Genomic DNA, 23,460 nt, shown 5'->3' on the forward strand with positions numbered 1-23,460 from the left:
GGTATAAATGACATACAACACTATTAGTTTTGGGTATACAACATAATGTTTCAGTATTTGTATACACTGCAGAAATTTCATCACAATAAGTCTAGTTAATAGCCATCACCAAACATAGTTACAGAGTTTTTTCTTCTTGTGATGAGAAATTTTAAGATCTACTCTCTTCTTAGCTTTCAAATATGCAGTACAGTATTATTAACTATAGTCACCATGCTGTACATTACATCCTCTTGTACATTTAAAAATTAACATTTTCCTCAGGGTCTACAAATACGATTAACAAGCATCCCTACCCACAGCAATGGGAATTTAACTATCAAAGAGTAAGAATGAACATGAAACTAAAGAATATTTTACTCCATCTGTATGGTAGAATATGTCACTCATCTGCACTCCCCAGAGGAAGAAATCAAAACAGAGATCAAAGGCTAGAAATTCCAAACACTGTCATATTAACCAAAATGATCTTATACTCTCTCCAATAAATTCTGGACTTGTGTTAGAAATAGAAAGCAGTAATCTGAGCAGTCATTATGATAACTGATAACAGATTCTAAATCTCAGGATTAGAATTTAGCCTGACATTTTGAAAAGTAAGTACTTTTTACTTCCTCTAAGAACAAAGGGGAGAGGAAAGGAACTAAGTTTTTTTATGTACTTTATAGATATTCACTCATTTAACCCTTACATCAACCCTGTAGAAAAGGGATTATGTCCATATTACAAACAAGGAAATTGAAGCTGAAAAGTTTAAGCAATTTCCCTTGATATCGCAAATATAATTTATTACCAAGTCAGGATTTGAATCCAAATACCTTTTGTTTGTTATCAAAATCCATAATCTCTCCACTACATCATGCACCCTCCTGAGATATTTTACAGACATCGGTAGGAAATCTCTTAACAGCATCAACTGATTATAATCTAAAGCAATATAAACTAAAAAGATTACTGGAAGATCCAACAATTTACTTACAGGAAATAGCCACACAGTCACAACCGCGAGAAGTACTACTAGAGAAGGAGGCCTGAACATATATATACATTAATATGTTTCCAATGTAAGCCAAAGCCTCAAACAGAAGACACTTAAAATATTACTTTGAGTAGAAACAAAAATAGTGAGACTTGTGCATGAATTTTATGGATGCACTAGCTTTAGTAACAGTTCCCTAATAGTAAGCAGGGCTGTTTTTGTCAGAGTCCGCTGAGGAAGCGGGCAGTCATGTACCCAACCTGGTGAGCCCCTCCTCACGAAGGAGAAATGTACTGGGGAGGGGAGAAACAAACAAGGAGTGAACGCAGGTTGTAAAGCAGCCAAGACTGGCCCTCTACCACAGTTTCTACATAACTAAAAGATTTCTGGTAAATCCATTACTAATTACGAACTAAGTATAAACATCATTCACCAAATGGCATAAAGACTATGATTTAATAGAAACTGAGAAAGCAGGTGTATAATAGCTTACGTTTCCCAGAACAAACTGTACACACAAGACTAGACCCCTCTACCATAAACGTAACTTCCTCATAACCTACTTACTATCATACACACTCTTTAAGATGTAAGCCCTTAGAACCTTTAAGTATTACACTTCTTGCATCAGCATCAAAAAGCTTAACAACTACTTCGGGCACTATTACTTTTAATATCGTGTTGGAAATGAAAAACTCAAAGCAAAAAACGATTAAGTGACCCGTCCAGGATGGCAATTTACGAACTGATGCTAATCACAACCTAACTAACGCTAAACGACTTCTACAGCTCAGTGGTTTCACAATACGTGCATACGGTTCCCTGTAAACTCAAAAGCAATTTACTAATCTTAGGTGGCTTCCAAGTCTATGAAAGTTTTCCTTTCAGAAGAAGCGGAAGACCCCGAGTCCTCGAAAACGAGCCCTCCAAAGAAGGGCTCATTTTACACTTCCTCTTATGTGAGCTAAGACCACGTGTAGAGCGTAGCATTAACCTTGGCGAGGCATCACCGCAAAGGAGAACTGCACTTCCCACCCCGCTTCCTTCCACTATTGGTCCTCCCCTCACAATTTGCGGCCCTAGAGATTATTTATTCCCTGGAGGACGTGAAGGAAATTGAGCGAGGCCGAAAGCGTGCGAGAACCAAACCCAAAGAGCCGAGGAAACAGAGGCAGACACTTAAGCACCGGGAAGCGATTCCCGCCTCTCCCAGGCTCTGTCCCGCGGCCTCAGAGCTCAGTAAGCTGAAATACAGGGGCGCGTTTTCCCGACTTCAGACCTCAGTCCAAATCACTGATTTCACTCCAGTTCTAAGCGGGAGCCGAACTACTCACGCCACCCGCCCTGGGCCCGCCAGTCTCGAGCCGAATCCAGGCTGGGACTAAGGGAAGATACCAGGCCTCTCAACCTGCGCACCACGGTACGCCTGCGCCCGGCCTACCATCGCGACCAGAACGCGGACCCCCACCCCAATCTCCTCCCTCTGGCCAGAAGCGTCTGTAGTCCCCAGACGACAGTGATACACTCACTGACTTACTAAGTCCTCTAAGAAATTACCTTTGAACTGGCCTTCTGAGAGCCGCCTGGCGTTTTGTCCGCCATCTTGAGCTTTGCCCCTCCTTCGGCAGCGGCAGCAGCGCGGGCGAGTCGAGCGCCGAAAGACTCGATCTCAGCGGAGCCCGCCTGAGGCGCGTGCAAGACCGAATAGTCGACTGCCGACTTGGCGAAATTCAAGAGGAGCTTCGCCACGTGACTTCGGTGTTGGTCATTTCCCGGGCTCGCCCATTCCGCTGAATATTGGGGGGCGTCTGTGTCGCGTGTCGCGTTATTGGGCCCGAGAATTTAGAGAATCTTCTCGTCCTGGCTTTCTGGGCCGGTCGATAGCTCACTCTTTTTCCAGCACCAACCCTTGGTAGGTGCGAGCCAGTTGCACTTGCTGGGCGAGGAGGGAAAGTCTTCTTAAAGAAAAAATGCGTCGTCAGCGGGGGAGGAGCCTTTACTTCAACTCAGAAAATAAATCTGGAGCCGACCGGGGTCCGGCGCTCCGTGGACAGAGATGGTGTTAGCGCCACCTCTGTCGCTCACACCCTAGTGGGAAAGGCAAACTTGCAGTCTGTTCAAGTTAATTTAAAATAGAGTGGTGTCCGGAAGCGGAGGAGGGAAGCTTTTGACCCAACCTGAGATTCCGGCAGTAGGGTTATCGGATAGACTCTGGGTCAAAACGGCTACATGCAGAGAGAGGGTGAATGAAAGAAAAATCATAAACAGATGGTATTCTAAATCTAGCATCCATGTAAGTTGTGTGTCATTTAAGAATTACATTTTACGGTTTTTTCATTTTTAATCACATAAATGGAGGGGAGCGCCATAAACCTTTCTGTACTTAGCTTTTGGGGTTTTGGTTTTTTAAATTCTTAATAGGATCTATAGTCAAAGAAGGAAAGCTTGCTTGAGGTCATTCCTGAGCCAAACCAGGCAAGGAAAATGGAAAGGGCTTTCCAAGCAGAGGGAGTCGTTGAAATAAAAGCCTGGTGGCATGAATCAGGACAGCCCAGTCACGTTAAGCAGTCCCATTTTATTAGACCAGGTTTTGGGAATCGACGTGGCTGGAGAAGTGGTTGGGAGCAAGCTCACACAGGGCCCTGAGGTAACCAGTGTGCTTAGGGAATTAGAATTCTATTCCAAGGATGAAGAGCGGCCCTCAACACAGTTAGTTAAGTAGGGCTGTGATGTGGTCAGATTTTAAGAGGTTGCTCTGATCACTGGGGGAAGGGAGGAAGAAGGGTTCATGACCTTCTCCTGAATTCATTTATTCAAAATATTTTTGAGCCCGTTTTGTGTGTAAAAGCCTGCACGAAATGTTGAGAGGCTCACAGAGATGCCTGAAACACATTATCTTCATATGATTTAAGATTTAATGAGGAACAAAAAAAAAGATTTAATGAGGAATAGGGGAGAGAAGGGAACAGCAAACTAACGCTGTAGAATTCAATTTATGCTGCAAGGAAGGGTCATTAGCTGTGGGAACCCTGAAAGAATTAATTCTAAAGGTAGGGGTTGGGCAAAGTGTTGGGGGGAGGTTTCACAGAGAAGGATGCATTTGAGCCAACTCTGAGGAAGTAGAATTTTGTCTGTTGGATGGTGTTGGGGGGGAGAGGGAGGGGAGGTTGGCGTGGTGATGAGGGAAGCTGGATCTGACACATGGAAAGACTAACAGTCGTATGTGCCAGGCTGAGGAATCAGCAGGCCAGGTAGGGCTCCTGTTCTGTGTGAGGGGATGGGGGTAGAAGAACAGACAGTAAACAAATAAGCAAACAAGGAATGGTCAGAAAGTAACAAGTGCTATACTTGAAATGGAATGATGCTTTAGAATCTCCAGTCCTGCTGAATTTATTTTCGAGACCAGCTTTTTTCACTTCTGGGCTTCTCCCCACTACCCTTGTCCTGACCGCTAATTGAAGGCTAATCGATTTCTTTTTATACTCTTATTGAAGATATCCCTTCCTCCAGGAAGACTTACAGACCTCCCTCCCCTACCAAGCCTAAGAAAGAGACTCTGCTTCTGTTACCATAGGAACCTGTTTCGCACTCAAGATGCTCATCGCACCAGATCTTCATTGTCTGTTTACAATCTAGGATTAGAAAATGAAATCATCAGCTGAGATGAAGGGAGAATTGTGGGCTTGGCCGTGCCTAGTCATGTTCTGGCAATGCTGCAGGCTGACTTTGTCACTGTAAAGTGAATATATACATACTTTTCATTTAGATCCCTAAAGTCCTACTTCACATAAAAATCATTTTTATTAAATGTTTACTCCTAAAGACTTGAACATAAAGGAACATAGACTTCTTCTCTCTCTTCTTTTTCATACAGTAAAGCCCCAAAGGAAGTCAAACAAATATGACCTGACTAGAAATGGTACATAGGCTTTTATTAAGGCCTAATTAAGTACACTCTTAAAAACTCACAATCACGATTCAGATCAGAGTTCTCCTCAATAGGTACATGTTAAGTTGTGGCCCTGTTACTCAAGCCACAAATCAAGGAGGATGAAAGGGCATGAATATGAATACGAATGGAAGTTTACAGAACCTGAAATTTTTAATTAGATTCACAATTATTATTGCCAAGTGACTACACATGAAGAGTAAGAAAATCATACAATTTACTGCAATTAGTATTACTTTTTTACAATCACGCTGAACCCATACCATTCTTCTCTCCCTGGCGTGTTGGTTCTCTAGTCCTACACCTGTCATCTGTTTGCAAGGGTTCTCCCCAAAGCTACATTTGACCGAGATTACAAAGTAGTGCCAGATGCAGTCCTCAGAGGTGTTTTGTTTGGCTCAAGCAGGGAGGGTTTTTTCTTTGAATTTTGATCATTTTTTAATTGGGAGACTTGACTTTTTTCTACTCAGGATTTCCAGTTTTTCTTGAAAAATGGGCAAGTCTGGGAACAATCCAGTGGAGGTGAGCCACAGGGAGCTCTTGGGAAGGGGGTCCAGGGCTTCGCCACACATGGTGGACAAGTGCCCCACACAGGCCTGCTTGTAGACCTATGAGTTATCTACTTCTCATGTACCATGTAAGTCTCAGCAGGGGTAATGATCAAAATATTTAACAATCAGTCCCCCGGCACCAAGAACAGACTTACCCGTTAGGCACAGAAGGCGCAGTGCCTAGGGCCCATTTACTTTTAAGGGCCTCCCAAAATGTTTCGATTTCTTTTAAATTAAGGGGGGGAGGAAAAGATGGAGTGGAGAGGCTGCAACAATAGCAGCATTTCACAGTACACACATTGAAAGGTAGAGACCTAAAAAATGATTGCCCTAAGGCTAACATCTCCTCTATTGTGCCAGTGAACCGCTCCTACTTGGTGGCACTTTCTTTCTAGAGAATGTTTAAGCAGCTCTCCCTGCTCTTTAGGCTTCAGGATATAGGTTGGTGAAAGGACAATCCCATCCATTTGTTCATTTGGCAGTTACTGAATTTCTAGCATGTGCCAGGTTCTGCAGAAAGCAGATAAAAGGGAGGAAGGGAGAGGTAAAAATCCAACTTAGCTTATCTGCTGAGAGATCCTAGCCGCTTCTAGGGATAGGTAACAGCCTCCAAGGAGGGTGTGGTCTGTGTGGACTGGAAGATTCTTTCTGATTAACCTGATCGCCTGCCCCACCCCACAATGCTACCCTGACAAGTTAAATTTCAGTGGCAATAACAGCTTCTCCCTTTTCTCCCCCCCCAGCAAAAAAAATGTACTTATTGATGATATATAGAATTCCTTTGACAATAGTAATTAGCAGTGGAATTTTTTTTAACTACAATGCCCAGGATGTAAGGAGGTAAGAAGTATATAAAAAACAGTGTCAGGGGCTTCCCTGGTGGCGCAGTGGTTGAGAGTCCGCCTGCCTGTGCAGGGGACGCGGGTTCGTGCCCCGGTCCGGGAAGATCCCACATGCCGCAGAGCGGCTGGGCCCGTGAGCCATGGCCGCTGAGCCTGCGCCCCCGGAGCCTGTGCTCCGCAACGGGAGAGGCCACAACAGTGAGAGGCCTGCGTACCGCAAAAAAAAACAAAAAACAAAACAGTGTCAGAAAGCATATAGGCCAAGAATGGTCTGGTAACATGTTGAAGATAATAAAAATTGCTATTTTAGCTTTGATCCTGGGGAGGTTACCCTTACTGTGTAACAATTATTGTATCAACAATAGAGTAAAACCTAGGATGGTCCAGATAGGGTATTGTGGAAATGTGTGTTTCTAAGTTTGTGTGTGTGTGTGTGTATGTGTGTGTGACAAAGGAGGACTGAAGGTGCCCAGCGCAAGTCACAACAATGAGCAGAGGGCAACATCTCCTAGGGAGAACTCACTTGCCATGGCCTGGCAGTCCAAAGGTGGGCTTGGTTTGGACCACCAGATAATATAAAGGCTAGGTGGAGAATAAAGTTATGGAGAGAAAATAAGACTATTTCTCTGATCAATTTCATTTGGTTGCCAACAACAGAAGCCCAGCTGCAGTGGTCTTAAGCACATAAGACTCTCTTTTCACAGTGCTATCATGGTAAGTCTTTCTCTTAAGGAACATGGCATACTTTTCTTCTTTTCCAAGTTTTGTTCTGCTTCCTTTGTATTGACTTTGCACATTTCTTGTTACCCTAATTCTTAGTTTTTTTAATTTTTTGTTACTGCAAATAGGATGTTTTTCCATTATTTATATGTGTCCTAGGTAATTTTATATGTTGATTACTATGCATGAATGTTGTACCTACCACTTTGCTGAATTCTTTTATTGTTTGTATAGTTTTTCACATTTTCTTTTGGACTTTCATTTCATTGGCAAATAACTATAAGTTTACCTCCTCTCGTCCCACTTTTTTTTTTCTATCTTTTGTGTAATAACATTAGCCAGTGCATCCAGCATAACAATAAGTAAGAATGGTACTAATGGATATCCCTGTCTTGTTCCTGACTTTGATGAGAATGTTTTTAGTGTTCTTACGAGGATGAGGCTGACTTTGGGGTTGTAAGTTGAATTATTAATTAATATATATTAATTATATATTAATTTTTTGGCCAAGCATGGAACTGAAAATACAGAATTTTTAATTCTCATAGAAAACCTGGGGACCCTGAGGATATTCCAAAGACTGCCAATGGTCAGACAACCCTATGACAGAAACACTATTACAGGCTTGTGTTAAGAAACCCCAGGACACCTCCATGACTTGGGAAAATAAGGGAACAGAGTAGAAATGTCCTGCTCTGTGCACCAGGGAGAATGGGCAGTGGGGTGAGCAGATTAGAGGGAGGACGGGTAGAAATCTCTATTAACTTCCTGTTGCCGTCAGAACAATTACCTCAAAGTTGGCAGCTTATAGCAACACAAATGTATTATCTTATAGTTCTGTAGGTCAGAAGTGTAAAATGTGCCAGCAGGCCTGTGTTCATTTTGGAGGCTCTAGAGGAGAATCCATTTCCTTACCTTTTCCAGCCTCTAGAGTTCACCTATACTCCCTGGCTTGTGGCCCCTTCTCCATCCTCAAAGCCAATAGCATAGCATCCTCTCCCTTCTCTGACCTCTGTTTCAAACTTATAATCTTCTCTCCAGGTCTGCCACCTCCCTCTTTTAAGGTCCTTCATGATTACATTGGGTCCTCCACAGCAATCCAGGATAATTTCCCATCTCAAAAACCTTAACTTAATCACATCCACAAAGCCCCTTTGCCATGTAAATTAAAGTATCTGGAGTTTCTGGGGATCAGGGTGTGGACATCTCTGGAGGGCTATTACTCAGCCTACCACAGGATCTAAAACGAACTTTCTTCATCTTAGAAGAAAGCTGGCAAGCGCAGCTTTGATCCGACCAGAACACTAACATGGGAATGGTCCTAATAAATACAGTCTTCTCAAAGCAACTGAGCTCTGAAATTGTTATTGGGGAATTAAAGGGGTAGGAGGTATGGTTCCAGTGAAATGGCATGAGACAGATCCCTGTTGTCAGAGGACTTACAGGGCATAAAGGAGACAGATGTGTCACAACAAGTGTAATAAGATTGAAATTTTGGTCCAATTTGTTTACTGCTGTGTCTGCAGTGCCTGAAACAGAGTAAGCACCATGCAGGCACTCAATGACTATTTGCTAATGAATGAAATCCACAGCAGAGGTGGTTTTTTGGGAACACAGAAGACTGGTGCTGCGTAAGAGGAGTCAGGGAAGGCCTCGTCAAAGAATCTGTAGAACTTTTGGGGGTATCTGTCCTGCTCTTAAGAGGTCACCTCTGGGGCTAACTCCTAGGAATTACTAGAGGCTCTCAGAGAGCAGGATGGAGACCTTAGCACAATGTTATCTCATTTTAAGAAAATGCAAATTTTGCTCATTTTAAACAGACTGAAAAGTCTCCCTTCCTGTGCAAAGTTTGAAATAATACGAATCTCCTCTCATCCTCAATTTAAAAAACTCTTTTCAAGAATTGTGTCATTTCGGGAGTTCCCTGGTAGTCTAGTGGTTAGGACTCAGCACGTCCACTGCGGAAGCCCGGGTTCAATCCCTGTCGGGGAACTGAGATCTCACAAGCCAGGCAGAGTGGCCCAAAGGAAAAAGAAAAAACAAGAATTGTGTGATTTCTACAGACAGGCTCAACGGACTACAAACATCATTTACTCTTTTGCCACGTGGTAGCACTGCTGCAGCTGGTGAATAAAAACACCCACCATCATTTGTAGATCTTGTGAACGCACACACAACTTCTGTGAGTGGTCCTGGTACTCTTGTCAATTAAAAATCTTCCGAGTGGGCTTCACTGGTGGCACAGTGGTTGAGAGTCTGCCTGCCGATGCAGGGGACGTGGGTTCGTGCCCCGGTCCGGGAAGATCCCACATGCCGCGGAGCGGCTGGGCCCGTCAGCCACGGCCGCTGAGCCTGCACGTCTGGAGCCTGTGCTCCGTAACGGGAGAGGCCACAACAGTGAGAGGCCCGCGTACCACAAAAAAAAAAAAAAAAAAATCTTCCTAGTGTCCTGTCATTGTCAACCAAGCTTTCATTGAGCAGTTGTGCTAGCTCCAGTGCTGAACAACAAAAAAAAGTGCTAACAAAATAATGTAGAGGGGGAAGTTACATATGATAAAACGATGGTATATTGTGTTGCTCATTGAGGAGGGAAGAGTTCACAAAATCTTAGAGATAACAAACATATTATAGATGACATTAGAGGTAATATCTTTTCAGTCTGGCTTGCTCTGTTTCTTGAGGAGGACAGGGACAGGGCTGAATCCCAGAACTTATTACTGTGCCTAGCACCCATAAGCAAACAATAAACATTTGTTGAATAAATAATAAATGAACATGGAAGATGGCTACCTTGTAGCTCCCAAACATATATCCCCTCACCCTACACAGAGACTAACAAAAAGTTCCTGAAACCAAATTCCAAAATCACAGCCGTGAGTTTCTGAATAGTCCAGCTCAGACCAGCTGCTCATTCTTGATCTAATCAGCCGTGGCCAGGGAAATAGGGCCACATAGTACAAATAGAGGCTTACAGTGTGATCGAATGAAGATTTCATTTCGGCTGCGGGGTTGAGGGGCCGAAACTAACTGTAGAGTGTATGAATAATAGGTCTCCGGCACATATGCAATTTGTTTTTCAAATGTTTGGAGATGCTGCTGTGACTGCTAGGATACAATTTGGTTTGCTGTGGTAAAATACACATAACATACAATTTGCCATTTTAACCATTTTAAGGGTGCAGCGTAGTGGCATTAAATCCATTCATACTGTTGTGCAAACTCTCATCCAACTCCAGGATTTTTTCATCTTGCCCAGCTGAAACTCTGTACCCATTCAACACTAACTTCCCATCTCCCCTTCCCCCACCCCTGCCCCCAACCCGGCACCAGGAAACCACCATTCTATTTTCTGTCTCTATAAATTTGACTACTCTGTATATCTCATATAAGTGAAATCAAACAGTATTGGTTCCTTTGTGACTCACTTATTTCACTTAGCATAATGTCTCCTATAATGTAGCTATGATGTAGCACATGTCAGAATTTCCTTCCATTTTAAGGCTGAATAATATTCCATTGTATGTCTATAGCACAGTTTGTTTAGCTGTTTATCCATCGATAAACATTTAGGTTGCTTCCAGCTTTCGGCTGTTGTGAATAATGCTGCTATGGACACTGTCAGAGCATTCTTGAATTCACAACAGCTCTTTGTCATTTTTACATACCAGCAATCAGTGGTCTTAAAAGTATACCTACTATCAAGTGGGGATCAGCAGAAAAACTGGCAGTGTGGGTGCCCTCATGCTTGACATCTTTTTGAACCTTAGAATAGGAGTGTGTTCAGAGTAGAGGGATCATTGTAGTGGTGCATCTGGAAATCAACTCCTGGGAAGAAGGAATGATACAAAATAAAGTCATTGGCCTGGAGGAGAGCAGACTGAAGGAAGCTACGGGAGCTGAGGAACAAAGACTTTTTCCTTGTTTCTCCCTAAGACAGATGAGGAAGCACTGGATGGAGGCACAAAACAACAAATTTCTGATTTCAACTCAATGTACAAAATACATTTAACCTCTAGAACTGTTTACCAGTGGAACAATCTACCTTAATGAAATAAGTACTTCTCTATGAAAATACACAGACAGAAGCTGATTGTAGAAAGGGTTCCAGAATTTGGAAGGCAGTTGGAGGAGAGCTATATCTGGGTTCTAAGACTTCTTTTACCCCAACATTCCCTGTCTTTCAAATGCTTGAAACATCCATAGAGAAGACAAAACAGCCAAAGCTGTAAAGTTTCCAAAGTAAATAATTACTCATTATATACTTGATTCGATATTCATGAGTGCCGTGTCCACAGATGCAGCTGGAATCTGAGAAGCTAACTGTTGAATGCTGTTAGCGACCCACACAAACCTCAGAGAGGGAAGCATTATCTAAGATTATAGTGACGAGAGCCAGAAATGATCAACAGGTACACTGGGACCTCAACTCAAGAGTCCTTGCTCTTGTTTGTATATTACACTAGGAAAATACCCCAGTAAATCCAAATCAAAGTAAACAAATAGTGTTCCACCTTTTGTGACTAAAAATTAATGACTCCAATTTGTCTCACTTATTAGACTTTGGTTTCTAGTTTTTCTCCTGCGATTTCTCTTTTCTCTTTTCATTAAAACTTGTGGCAAAAAAATGCCTCAAGAAGCTGTGGAGAAGTAGACAATTCTTCTGCTTTGGGGTTTGGATGGCCATTTGGCCATCGTTACTAAAATGTGAAGTGAACATACCCTTTGACCCAGCAATTCCACTTGTAAGAATGAATTTTCCTCCTAGATGCTTTCTCACTCCAGTAAAGAATATGTGCAGCAAAACATCAAAAATGCCCTGACCGTCCATCACTAAGGGACTGTTTCATAAGTTCTAGCACATCCATAGAATGTTCAGTGTGGTGCAGGGCCAAAATGCTATGCCAAGAAGATCTTTATACACTGACTTGGAAATTGCTCCAAAATACACTGCTACATGACAAAAGCAAGGTAGGAAACTTTATGCTTAAAAAAAAAAAGCCATCAATAGATAGAAATATGTACACATGTGAGCCAGGCAGCTTCTAAGATGACCTCCAATGCTCTCCAGCCCCTGGTAATCATGCCCTGTGTAATCCCCTCCCCTTGAGTAGGGGTTCAACCTAGTGACGTGCTTCTAATGAACAGAATACAGCAAGGGTGAGAGGATGTCACTTCTGAGATTCAGTTAAAAAAACTTTGGTTTCTTGTCTTCCTTGACTTTTCTAGCTCTTCTCAACTGTTGGCTCAGATGAAGTCAGCTCGAGCAGGGGCAAGTGCATGTGGTCAGCCCATACAGAGGTCACATTCTTGACTTAAATTCACAAGAGATATTTGAGGACTTATACTTACATCACCTTAGGAAGCATGTATAGGATACCTTTAGCTGCAACTGACAGGAGCCTCGTCACTTGTGTGACTTACACTGTAAGGAAATTTTATTATTTCACTCATCAAGAAGTTCAGAGGCAAGACTGTCCCAGGACTTGTTAATTTAGCAGCTCAGTCTCATCAAAGACGCAGGTTCTCTCCATCACTCTGCTCTGCCACCTTCAGTGGGTCAGCCTGCTCCTCAGGCTAATTTCCCTCACAGTCACAAAATGGCTACCACAGCTCCCAACATCACACCAGAGGAAAAAGTGTTCCTTTCTTCCTGAAAGCTTGTATATCATTTTTTTTTTAGGAAGAAAACTTCCTAGAAGCCACTCTATCAGACTTTCTCTTCATGTCTTACTTGCCAGAAATGGGTTGATGCTCATACCTAAACCAACTGATGGCAAGGGGAGTAGAATGACCGTGATTGGCTTATATGCAGCACCTGGTTGACTAGGGTGTGCATTATCTGAATAAAAAAATTTTTTTTTTCTTGGCTGCCCTGCGCCTTTCAGAATCTTAGTTTCCCGATCAGGGATCAAACCCAGGCCTGCACAGTAAAAGCACCAAGTCCTAGCCACTGGACTGCCAGGGAATTCGCAATCATCAGAATAAAATCTGAGTTCTGCTGAAAAGGAAGAGAGTGGGTAATAACAACACTGTCTCCTACATTGTGAGGACCTAGGTTTCTGACATTTTTTTTAACTTTTTTTTTTTTTTTTTTTTTTGCGGTTCACGGGCCTCTCACCATTGTGGCTTCTCCCGCTGCGGAGCGCAGGCTCCGGACGCGCAGGCTCAGCGGCCATGGCTCACGGGCCCAGCCGCTCCGCGACACGCGGGATCCTCCCAGACCGGGGCACGAACCCGTGTCCCCTGCATCGGCAGGCGGACTCCCAACCACTGCGCCACCAGGGAAGCCCTTTTTTAACTATTGAGCTAAATTGCATGTACTATAGTTAGAAAACACTACATCACTCCCAAGACCTGGAGCTTTACTTTTAAAATTATCACATAGTGACCTAAATCTAGCTCAGAATATGGAATTTTAAAACTTTGAGCATTGGTAGTACTGAGTGAAAAAAAAATGAGGCAATTAAACCTAGAACCATGCCAGTGTTTGCCAAGAGACTGAGATGATGAATTTTTTCCCTTTCCCAATTGGTCAGGACTCTTCATTGAGCTTAAAGGGCAACCAGACCAGGAGCTGACAAGCTGGGCATGTTGTAGAAAGGAAAACACAGGCTCTCAAGCCAGATTGACTTAATTTAAATCCTAGCTCCATCATTTAAGAATATACATGAACTTTGGGCAATGAAATTAAATTTTCTGGGCCTCTGTTTCCTTATGTGTAAAATACAGATAATAATACCGACCTAGATCATCACAATCATGGTAATAAAGTCACCTCCAAAAGTTAAAAAAATAAAAACATAATACTGACCTTGGAGCTTTCTGAGAGAATTAAGTGAGAACCTGGAGTGAAAGCACATGGCTGGGACTTCCCTGGTGGCGCAATGGTTAAGAATCCGCCTGCCAGGGCTTCCCTGGTGGCGCAGTGGTTGAGAGTCCGCCTGCCGATGCAGGGGACACGGGTTCGTGCCCCGGTCCGGGAGGATCCCACATGCCGCGGAGTGGCTGGGCCCGTGAGCCACGGCCGCTGAGCCTGCGCATCCAGAGCCTGTGCTCCGCGATGGGAGAGGCCACAACAGTGAGAGGCACGCATACCACACACACAAAAAAAAGAATCCGCCTGCCAATGCAGGGGACACAGGTTTGATCCCTGGTCCTGGAAGATCCCACATGCCACGGAGCAACTAAGCCCGTGTGCCACAACTACTGAGCCTGCACTCTAGAGCCTGCAAGCCACAACTACTGAGCCCACGTGCCATAACTACTGAAGACTGCGCACCAAAAGCCCGTGCTCCAACGAAGAGTAGCCCCCACTCACAGCAACTAGAGAAAGCCCATGCACAGCAGTGAAGACCCAACACAGCCAAAAATAATACAAACAAATAAATTTATTTAAAAAAAGAAAGCACATGGCTGAATGCCTAGAACATAAGAATAAAATATCAAACCTCCTGCCATTGTAAAAACAAAACAGAACAAACAAACAAAAACAGTGTTATATTAGCACAAGACTGAAAGATTGGCCAGTGGACTAGAAGAGCTAACGTAGTGCCATTTGCACATGAGAACTTAATACACAACAAAGGTGTCACCACAACTCAATGGGGGAAAGAATGCATTGCTCAACAGATGGTGTTGGGAGAACTGACTCATTATGAAGAAAAAGAAAATCCAGTTTGGTACATGGGACCAGGGTGGAAAATGCCCTTTTCACCTCTCAACTAGCAGAGTGGTTTCAAGATGAATGAAGGTTCTAATTATCTGAGGGAGAACTCTAAAATTAATGGGGGAAATTGTAGTAGGATGTCTTTATGACCCTAGGAGTTAAGAAGCATTTCTTAAACAAACCTTGACAAACCTTGGCAGAGAAAGACAAATACTCTATGATATCACCTATATATGGAATCTAAAAAAATACAACAAGCTAGTGAATATAACAAAACAGAAACAGACTCAGATATAGAGAAGATACTAGTGGTTACCAGTGGGTGGGGAGAGGAAATATAGCGGTAGGGGATTAAGAGGGACAAACTATTATATATAAAATAAGCTACAAGTATATATTGTATAACACAGAGAATATAGCCAATATTTTATAATAACTATAAATCGAGTATAACCTTTAAAACTTGTGAATCACTATACTGTAACACCTGTAACTTATATAATATTGTACATCAACTATACTTCAATTAAAAAAATTTACAAACACAAACCATAAGGCAAAAGCTTAAGGCATTTGATTACATAAAAATTAAGGAGTTTTACGTAAGGTAGATAGCTAGTGGGAAGCAGCCGCATAGCACAGGGAGATCAGCTCCGTGCTTTGTGACCACCTGGAGGGGTGGGATAGGGAGGGTGGGAGGGAGGGAGACGCAAGAGGGAAGAGACACGGGAACATATGTATATGTATAACTGATTCACTTTGTTATAAAGCAGAAACTAACACACCATTGTAAAGCAATTATACCCCAATAAAGATGTTAAAAAAAAATTAAGGAGTTTTATTAAACAAAGCCCATCACGGATAAAAAATAATAGATTACAGAATAGTAGAAGATATTTATAGTGTCTAAAAATGGAAAAGGATTAATATCCCTAATATACAAGAACAAAAAATCATCAAGAAAAAGTCAGCAACTTCATAAGAAAAAGGGGCAAAGAATACGAACAGGCAATTTAAGAAGAGGAAGCCCAAAGTCCACCAGGCACATGCAGAAATATTCAATTTTATTAGTATACGTCTAAAAATCCAAATTAAATAAAATATTATTTATACCTATAAGATGGATAAAAATAAGAAAGCTAGGTTATGTCAAGTGTTGGTGGGAATGTGAGATATGTCGGGGGGGAAATATCACTTATCTATTGCTGCATAGCACAACACCCAAAGCTTAGTAGCTTAAAACAACAAACATTTTATTTCGCTCACAGTTCTATGGGTTTGCAATCTGGACTGGGCTCTGCCAGGCAGCCTACTCTCTGGTCCCACTACTCTCCACTCACTCCCATGTCTGGGGCCTCAGCCAAAGTGTATGCGGCACCTGGGTCCTCTCTCTGCCTGGTCGCTCATCCTCCAGCAGGCTAGCCCGGGCTTGTTCACATGATGGCGGAAAGGTCCCAGCTCAGCAATAAGAGTTGCAAGAACTCTCAAGGCCCTAACCCAGAACTCAAATAATGTATTTTCTGCCATGTTCTACAGTTCAAAGTAAGTCACAAGTCAAATCAGATTCAAAGGGAAGAGAAATAGTTTCCACCTTTTGATGAGAATTTGTGAATACGTTTTTGGCCCTCTGCTATAGGAGGTACAGATTAGATCATCCATTCTGGAAAACAATCTGGAACTATAGTCAAATTAAACATATTCATATTCTGTGGCACGGCGTTTCCATCCCTCAGTATATATCCCAGAGACCTTCTCAGTCAGATTCATTAAGAGACAGCATTATCTGTGGTAGCAGGGAGTTAGAGACAATTGGTTATCCATCTCTTGGCCAGTGGATTGTTAAAATGGTAGATATACATCATGGAGTATTATGCAACAGTTAAAAACAATGGATGAAAAGTACACACAGCAATATAAATAGATCTCAGAGGCATCTGCTGAAGCAAAAGAAAAGGAACAGAATGAGAGATATACTGCAGTACCACTCAATTAAAAATACATGTACACAAAACAATTATATATATTTTGCAAGAAACATACACACAGATACACATTAAACACATAATAATAGTTGCCTTTGGGGGAAGGCTTAAAGGGAAGCAGATAAGGGAAGAGGAGATAATAAGCAAACTATTTAAGAAATCAGTCAGTCACAAGAGGAACCCTACCCAGACAACGATGACAATGCACCTTGAAATGAGAAGTATGATTATTTGAAACCTCTGAATCTGAGATCCAGGATGAAAAAGATGGACACGATACCTCCTTCATCTCTTCCATTCCTTCCTGTACTAGTGTTCCTTTCTGCCACTAAAGAACTGTCAACTTCAGAAAAGGCAAGAGCCAAGAGAAAGGAAGGGCTAGCCCAGGGACCAAGTCTATGTAAGGGCCTCTTTCACAGGTGGTAAATCCAAGAAAATGTGGCACGTTAATATCCTGTGCATTTTTGCCAGAGTAAAGGCATTGGAACTGGGTGTTCTTCCTTGAAAAGAAGTCCACATCTATGCTGTTTTCCTTCCACTGACATGGGTGGAATTGTCAGTCACCTCCATCAAGACAGCTCCCATTCACCCAACTCTGAGCTGAACTTTCCATCCTGTTGGACAAAGCTGCTCTCGGAAGACCACATCCCAACACTCCTTAGGTTTCCAGTCTTCTTCAAAGAGACCCTGGTTTACCATCACCAGACCCAAGGAAACTTTGTAAACAAGGGCTTTGACCATCAAATCACCCTCTGTGACACACTTTCTGAAAAAATTCTATGACTTTTGTTCTTAGATCACTTACTAAAAGCAGACATTCTTTCATTAACCAATTCCAATGGCTATTTACTTTATGATGCATCCTTTGTTTCCTTCCTGGGCAAATTAAAGTTAGAGTTAGTTTTCTGCTTCCAATCCAATTAAGTTATCTTTCTAACTAAATCTAAACTTTGGAAAGTCACCTTTGATCTGTGTATTTGGCTCCAGAGAGATGGATGGTAAAGCAAGTTAAATATGTTTTGATCGTTTTCTTCCTTAGCTACTATTTGTTTCTGACTTTAGAAATGTACCTACTGTTATGGGCTGAATATCTGTGTCCCCCCAAAGTTCACATGTTAAAATCCTAACCTTCAATGTGATGGTTATGGAGGTGGAAACTTTGGAAGGTGATTAGTTAGGCCATGAGGGTAGAGCCCTCATGAATGGAGTTAGTGCCCTCATAAAAGAGACCCCAGAGAGCTCTCACATCCCTTCCACCATGTGAGGACACAGTGAAGAGACGCTTGTTTGTGAACTAGGAAGCAAGTCTTCACTAGATACCAAATCTGCCGGTACCTTGATCTTGGACTTCCCAGCCTACAGAACTATGAGAAATAAACATTTGTTGTTTAAATCACTCAGTCTATGGTGCTTTTGTTGTAGCAGCCTGAATAGACTGAGACATCTGCTATGTTTATGTTTCTCATAGCTTTTTTGTCTTTCACTTTAGAACTGAGTTTTCACTCATATTTTTAAAACACAGACATTCTCGTTTTATTAATTTATTTTTTATTGAAGTATAGTTGATTTACAATGTTGTGTTAATTTCTGCGGTACAGCAAAGTGACTCAGTTATACATATATACATTTTTTTCATATTCTTTACCATTATGGCTTATCCCAGGATATTGAATATAGTTCCCTGTGCTATACAGTAGGACCTTATTGTTTATCCTTTCTATATGTAATAGTTTGCACCTACTGACCCCAAAGTCCCAGTCCATCCCTCCCCTTAGCAACCACAAGTCTGTTCTCTATGTCTGTGAGTCTGTTTCTGTTTCATAGATAGGTTCATCTGTGCCTTATTTTAGATTCCACATATAAGTGGTATCATATGGTATGTATTTGTCTTTCTCTTTCTGACTTACTTCACTTAGTATGATAATCTCTAGTTGCATCCATGTTGCTGCAAATGGCATTATTTTGTTCATTTTTATGACCGAGTAGTATTCCATTGTATTATATATAGGTACCACATCTTCTTTATCAGTTCATCTGTTGATGGACTTTTAGCTTGTTTCCATGTCTTAGCTATTGTGAATAGTGCTGCAATGAACATTGGGGTGCATGTATCTTTTTGAACTATAGTTTTGTCTGGATATCTGCCAGTGGGATTGCTGGATTTTATGGTAATTCTATTTTTAGTAAAACACAGAAGTTCTTGATTCTTGAGAAAAGAAGGGGCTGGTGAGTTTGTGAGTGTTTTCTTTAACCACTAGAGGGCACACTACATCGGGTATTTTGTTTTTATTTCACTTCTATGTAATTTTAAATGTTTATTTCAAGAGTACTCAAAGAATAAGAGGAAGAATAAGAGAACTTTGATTTTTCAATGTGAATATTGCTTTTTTTAGCATCCTTATTGAGGTATAATTGCTTTACATTGTTGTGTTAGCTGCTGCTGTTCAATGTGAATATTTTTAAAAACCCTCATTAACTTAACGATAAGCATGAAGAAAGGGACAAAATAAGAGGGAAAGAAATCAAAATCCTTGAAATCTAAAAGTTGGTAAATCCAGATACTGTACTTGACAATCAAATAGATAAATACATACAATTTTCCTTTCAGTTGCTAAGTAGTAAGAGGGTAAATCTAACTCTCTAGAAAGCAAAGAGAGAGTTGCAGCACCCGGAAAGAGGTAAACTGTGAAGTGTAGGCAAAAGATGCTCTATGGTATTGTGATAAGAGGTAATTCCCTACTTAAAAAGTCATTAGATGTTTTATTTGGTTTTATTGGATTGACAATATATATGGGTCATAAAAAACTTAAAGGTACAAAATACTAAGTCTCTCTTCTTCCCCCAATACAGTTCCCCTCCTTAGAAGCCACCATTGTTACTAGTTTCTTATACAACCTTCAAATAAATCTATACATGTGTAAACATAGAACTGAACAAATATATTGAGCTCCACCCCCGACGGAAATGGCAGTGTGCTACCTACACTGTTCTCACTTTGCGTCTTTTCTTTTTTCTTTCTTTTTTTTTTAACTTAATGCTATTATCTTGGAGATGCTTCTCTGTACGTTTGGATCTGCTTTATATCTGCCTTACTATTTTTAGCGGCTGCCTGCTATTCAAGTTACATGATTATTTTATAATCCTATTGAAATTATACTCATCATGTATTTCATCACTCTCTAGTAATGAACATTTAAGTTATTCCCAATTATTTCTTGCATAAACATTATTGAAGTGAATACTCTTTTACAGAGGTTATTTTGCAGTGTGTGTATTTGTAGAATAAATATCAGGATTGAGTCAAAGCAAATACACAATTAAAGGGTTTTTTTGGGTTTTTTTGGTGGTACGTGGGCCTCTCACTATTGTGGCCTCTCCTGTTGCGGAGCACAGGACCCGGACGCACAGGCTCAGCGGCCATGGCTCAGGGACCCAGCTGCTCCGCGGCATGTGGGATCTTCCCGGACCGCGGCACGAACCCGTGTCCCCTGCATCAGCCGGCGGACTCGCAACCACTGCGCCACCAGGGCAGCCCACACAATTAAAGTCTTGATAGACACTATCAATTTGTCTTCTACAAAGGTTGTACTAACTAAATTCCCATAACCCTGTTTTCCTGTATCTTGCCCACACAGTTTATAGTTAATTTTTTAAAAAATCTTGACCAATCTGCTATGTGAAAAATATCTCCTTGTATTTTGCTTTGTGTTTCTCTTAATATAAGTGAGTTGAGCATCTTTTTTACATATTTAAGGAAAGGGTAGTCTTAATTAGGGTGAACTCTACTATATAAAGGGATAGGATGTGGAGACAGTATCACCCAAGTTAAGACTAGAGGGGAGTACACTTTCACGGGGAAAAGAGAATCTGGAAAGTCCTGAGCTGACCCTGCAAACAAAGCCCTCGACATCACCCCAAGCCATACTACTGCTTTCTAGGCTGGGACCCCAGGCCCTCAGCAGGTCTCGTATGGGCCCTTCCTGTCAAACTGAGAGAAGACCAGACACCACCTGGGACCAAAATGTACTAAAGCACCTCTTATCCCCACAATCCTCAGCCTTGCTCTGACCTGATCTCCCTCTCAATCTTTTCCCCTGCACTTTTTAGATCAACTCTATCCAACAGAAATATAATACAAGCCACATATGTAACTTAAAATTTTCTAGGAGCTACTTTAAAAAAGAAGCAGCGGGCCTCCCTGGTGGCGCAGTGGTTGAGAGGTTGCCTGCCGATGCAGGGGACACGGGTTCGTGCCCTGGTCCGGGAAGATCCCACATGCCGCGGAGCGGCTGGGCCCGTGAGCCATGGCCGCTGAGCCTGCGTGTCCAGAGCCTGTGCTCTGCAATGGGAGAGACCACAAAAGTGAGAGGTCTGCATACAGCAAAAAAATAATAATAATAAAAAAGTAAAAAAGAAGCAGCTGTAATTACTTTCTTAAAATGTTATTGAAGTATAGTTGATTTACAATATTGTGTTAATTTCTGCTGTACAGCAAAGTGATTCAGTTATACATATATACATTCTTTTTCATATTCTTTCCATTGTGGTTTATCACAGGCTATTGAATATAGGTCCCTGTGCTATACACTACGACCTTGTTGTTTATCCATCGTGTATATAATAGTTTACATCTGGTAATCCCAAACTCCCAGTCCATCACTCACCTACCCTCCCTCCCCCTTTGTAATTACTTTAAATAATATTTTTATATGATGTAATATATGCAAAATATTATCATTTTGTGTAATCAATATTTAAAGTTATTAATATTTTATATTCTTCTTTGGGGACTAAGTCTTTGTAATCCAGTGTGTATTTATGCTCACAGCACATCTCAAGGGCTCAGTAGCAGCATGTGGCTAGACTAACATTGTCCAGTAGAGCTTTCTGCAATGATGGAAATGTTAGATCCTTATTCCCATAAATACCTTCTAACCTCCTATATATTCAGTCTTTCCCCAGAGCACTTTTCTTTCTCTTCTTGCATCATTGGGATCCAGGTCCTCTCCTAAGGGCAATACACCACCCCTGGGCATCTCTAGCAGAGGCCACTTATTCTTTTATACCTCAAACTACCAGAATCGGTTCCTCATGCAGCTTCAGGCTAGCTCCGTGTTGTCCAATGTGATAAACACAAATAAGCATGTGGCTACCTAAATTTAAATTAATCAAAATAAAATAAAAAGCTTCATTTCCTCAGTTGCACTAGCCACATTTCTAGTGCTCAAGGGCCACATGTGGTCAGTGGCCTCCACACTGGACAGTATTTCTCTTCTATTTCCCTTCCACCACCAGATAAAGCCATCTCTCCTTGGAGACCATTCAGCTCTAGAACCTCCAGCCATGACCTCGTGGGAGTCATGGAGCTGCCTCTCCTGATGAAGACTTTCAGAGGGTCTTTCAGCCTTCAGAGCTGCCCCATGCTGTCCCAGCCCAGCTCCCAGCATCACACTGGGGCTTTTCACCATGTGTGTAGCTCTGGGTAACAGCTTGACTGAACACGTCTGGTACCTCCTTAACTCCAGCCTCACCTTCACTACATTTCAATCACCTACTCCCAGAACCCAACCCTTAATCTGGTCATCACTTGGCAGTACTCCACCCAAGATATATTTTTTATTCCTTTATTTATAACGAATTCATAAATAATGCATACTACATTCTTCTTTTTAAAAAAGAATTGACCCATACAGCTAAAAGGAAAGTTGCCTTTGGCCAGCCCACCCCTAAAAATCAAGCCCCCCTCTTGCGCCCTTCTCCAAATCTCCTGGTCCTTATATTTCTAAACCTTGATAAGTGTCCGCATGTTGTTTTGCAGCATGTTTGTTTTCCTTAACAATTTGTCTTGCAGACCTTTTCATGTCAGAATATGTAGACCCACCTCTTCCTTGTTTTGTGTATGTAGGGGCGGGGGGAGGTAGTATATTCACATAGTTAAAGCCCCAAATATATTTATTTTTCAGCCCCGTGGCATACAGCATCTTAGCTCCCCGACCAGGGATCAAACCTGTGCCCCCTGCACTGGCAGCACTGAGTCTTTTTTTTTTAAATATATATTTTATTTATTGGCTGCGTTGGGTCTTTGCTGCTGCGCGCAGGCTTTCTCTAGTTGCAGCGAGCAGGGGCTAGCTACTCTTCGTTGCGGTGCGCGGGCTTCTCGTTGCGGGGGCTTCTCTTGTTGCGGAGCATGGGCTCTAGGCGAGCGAGCTTCAGTAGTTGTGGCGCGTGGGCTCAGTAGTTGTGGTGTGCCGGGCTTAGTTGCTCTGTGGCATGTGGGATCTTCCTGGACCAGGGCTCGAACTCGTGTCCCCTGCATTGGCAGGTGGATTCTTCACCACTGCACCACCAGGGAAGCCTGGAAGCACAGAGTCTTAACCACTGGACCACCAGGGAAGTCCCCCCAAAAGTATTTGAAAATGTACAGTAACGTTTTCCTCCCCATTCTTCCTCCTCATCTACACCATACAAGTTTCATAGGTAATCACTGTTGTTAGTTTCTTATTACCATCCGTTATTCTTCATGCATTTCAAGCAAATATGAATATAATTCCTATTTTCCTCCCATTTTATGCACTATTCTGCCCGTTGAAGTGACTTTACATATCTTGAAAACCCTTCCATATCAGAGTATTGAGAATATCTTCATCCTTTTTTCAGCACCATGGTGTTCCACTGTATGGCTGCACCATAATTTAATCAGCCCCCTGGATGGATGTTGATGGAGTCCTGGGTTGTTTTCAGTGTTTACTATTACAATGAGTGCTACAATAA

At 42.0% G+C, this 23,460-nt stretch overlaps 1 protein-coding gene across 4 annotated transcripts in view; it reads right to left on the reverse strand.

Moving 5' to 3' along the window:
- U2SURP (U2 snRNP associated SURP domain containing) overlaps window positions 1–2,665 on the reverse strand; it is a 51,838-nt gene extending 49,173 nt beyond the window's left edge. For 3 of the 4 annotated variants that reach the window (XM_029214415.1, XM_029214416.1, XM_029214414.1), the window contains exon 1: window positions 2,537–2,665. In XM_029214415.1, the coding sequence (XP_029070248.1) occupies window positions 2,537–2,581 (45 nt within the window). In that variant the 5' untranslated portion in view covers window positions 2,582–2,665. The remainder of the gene's footprint in view (window positions 1–2,536) is intronic. The other variant, XM_029214417.1, reaches the window with a different exon arrangement.
- Between the last annotated feature and the right edge of the window lie 20,795 nt (window positions 2,666–23,460).

This window comes from Monodon monoceros, unplaced genomic scaffold, assembly GCF_005190385.1.
Source record: "Monodon monoceros isolate NGI ecotype Baffin Bay Population unplaced genomic scaffold, NGI_Narwhal_1 Super_Scaffold_11, whole genome shotgun sequence".
Taxonomy (NCBI): Eukaryota; Metazoa; Chordata; class Mammalia; order Artiodactyla; family Monodontidae; genus Monodon; species Monodon monoceros.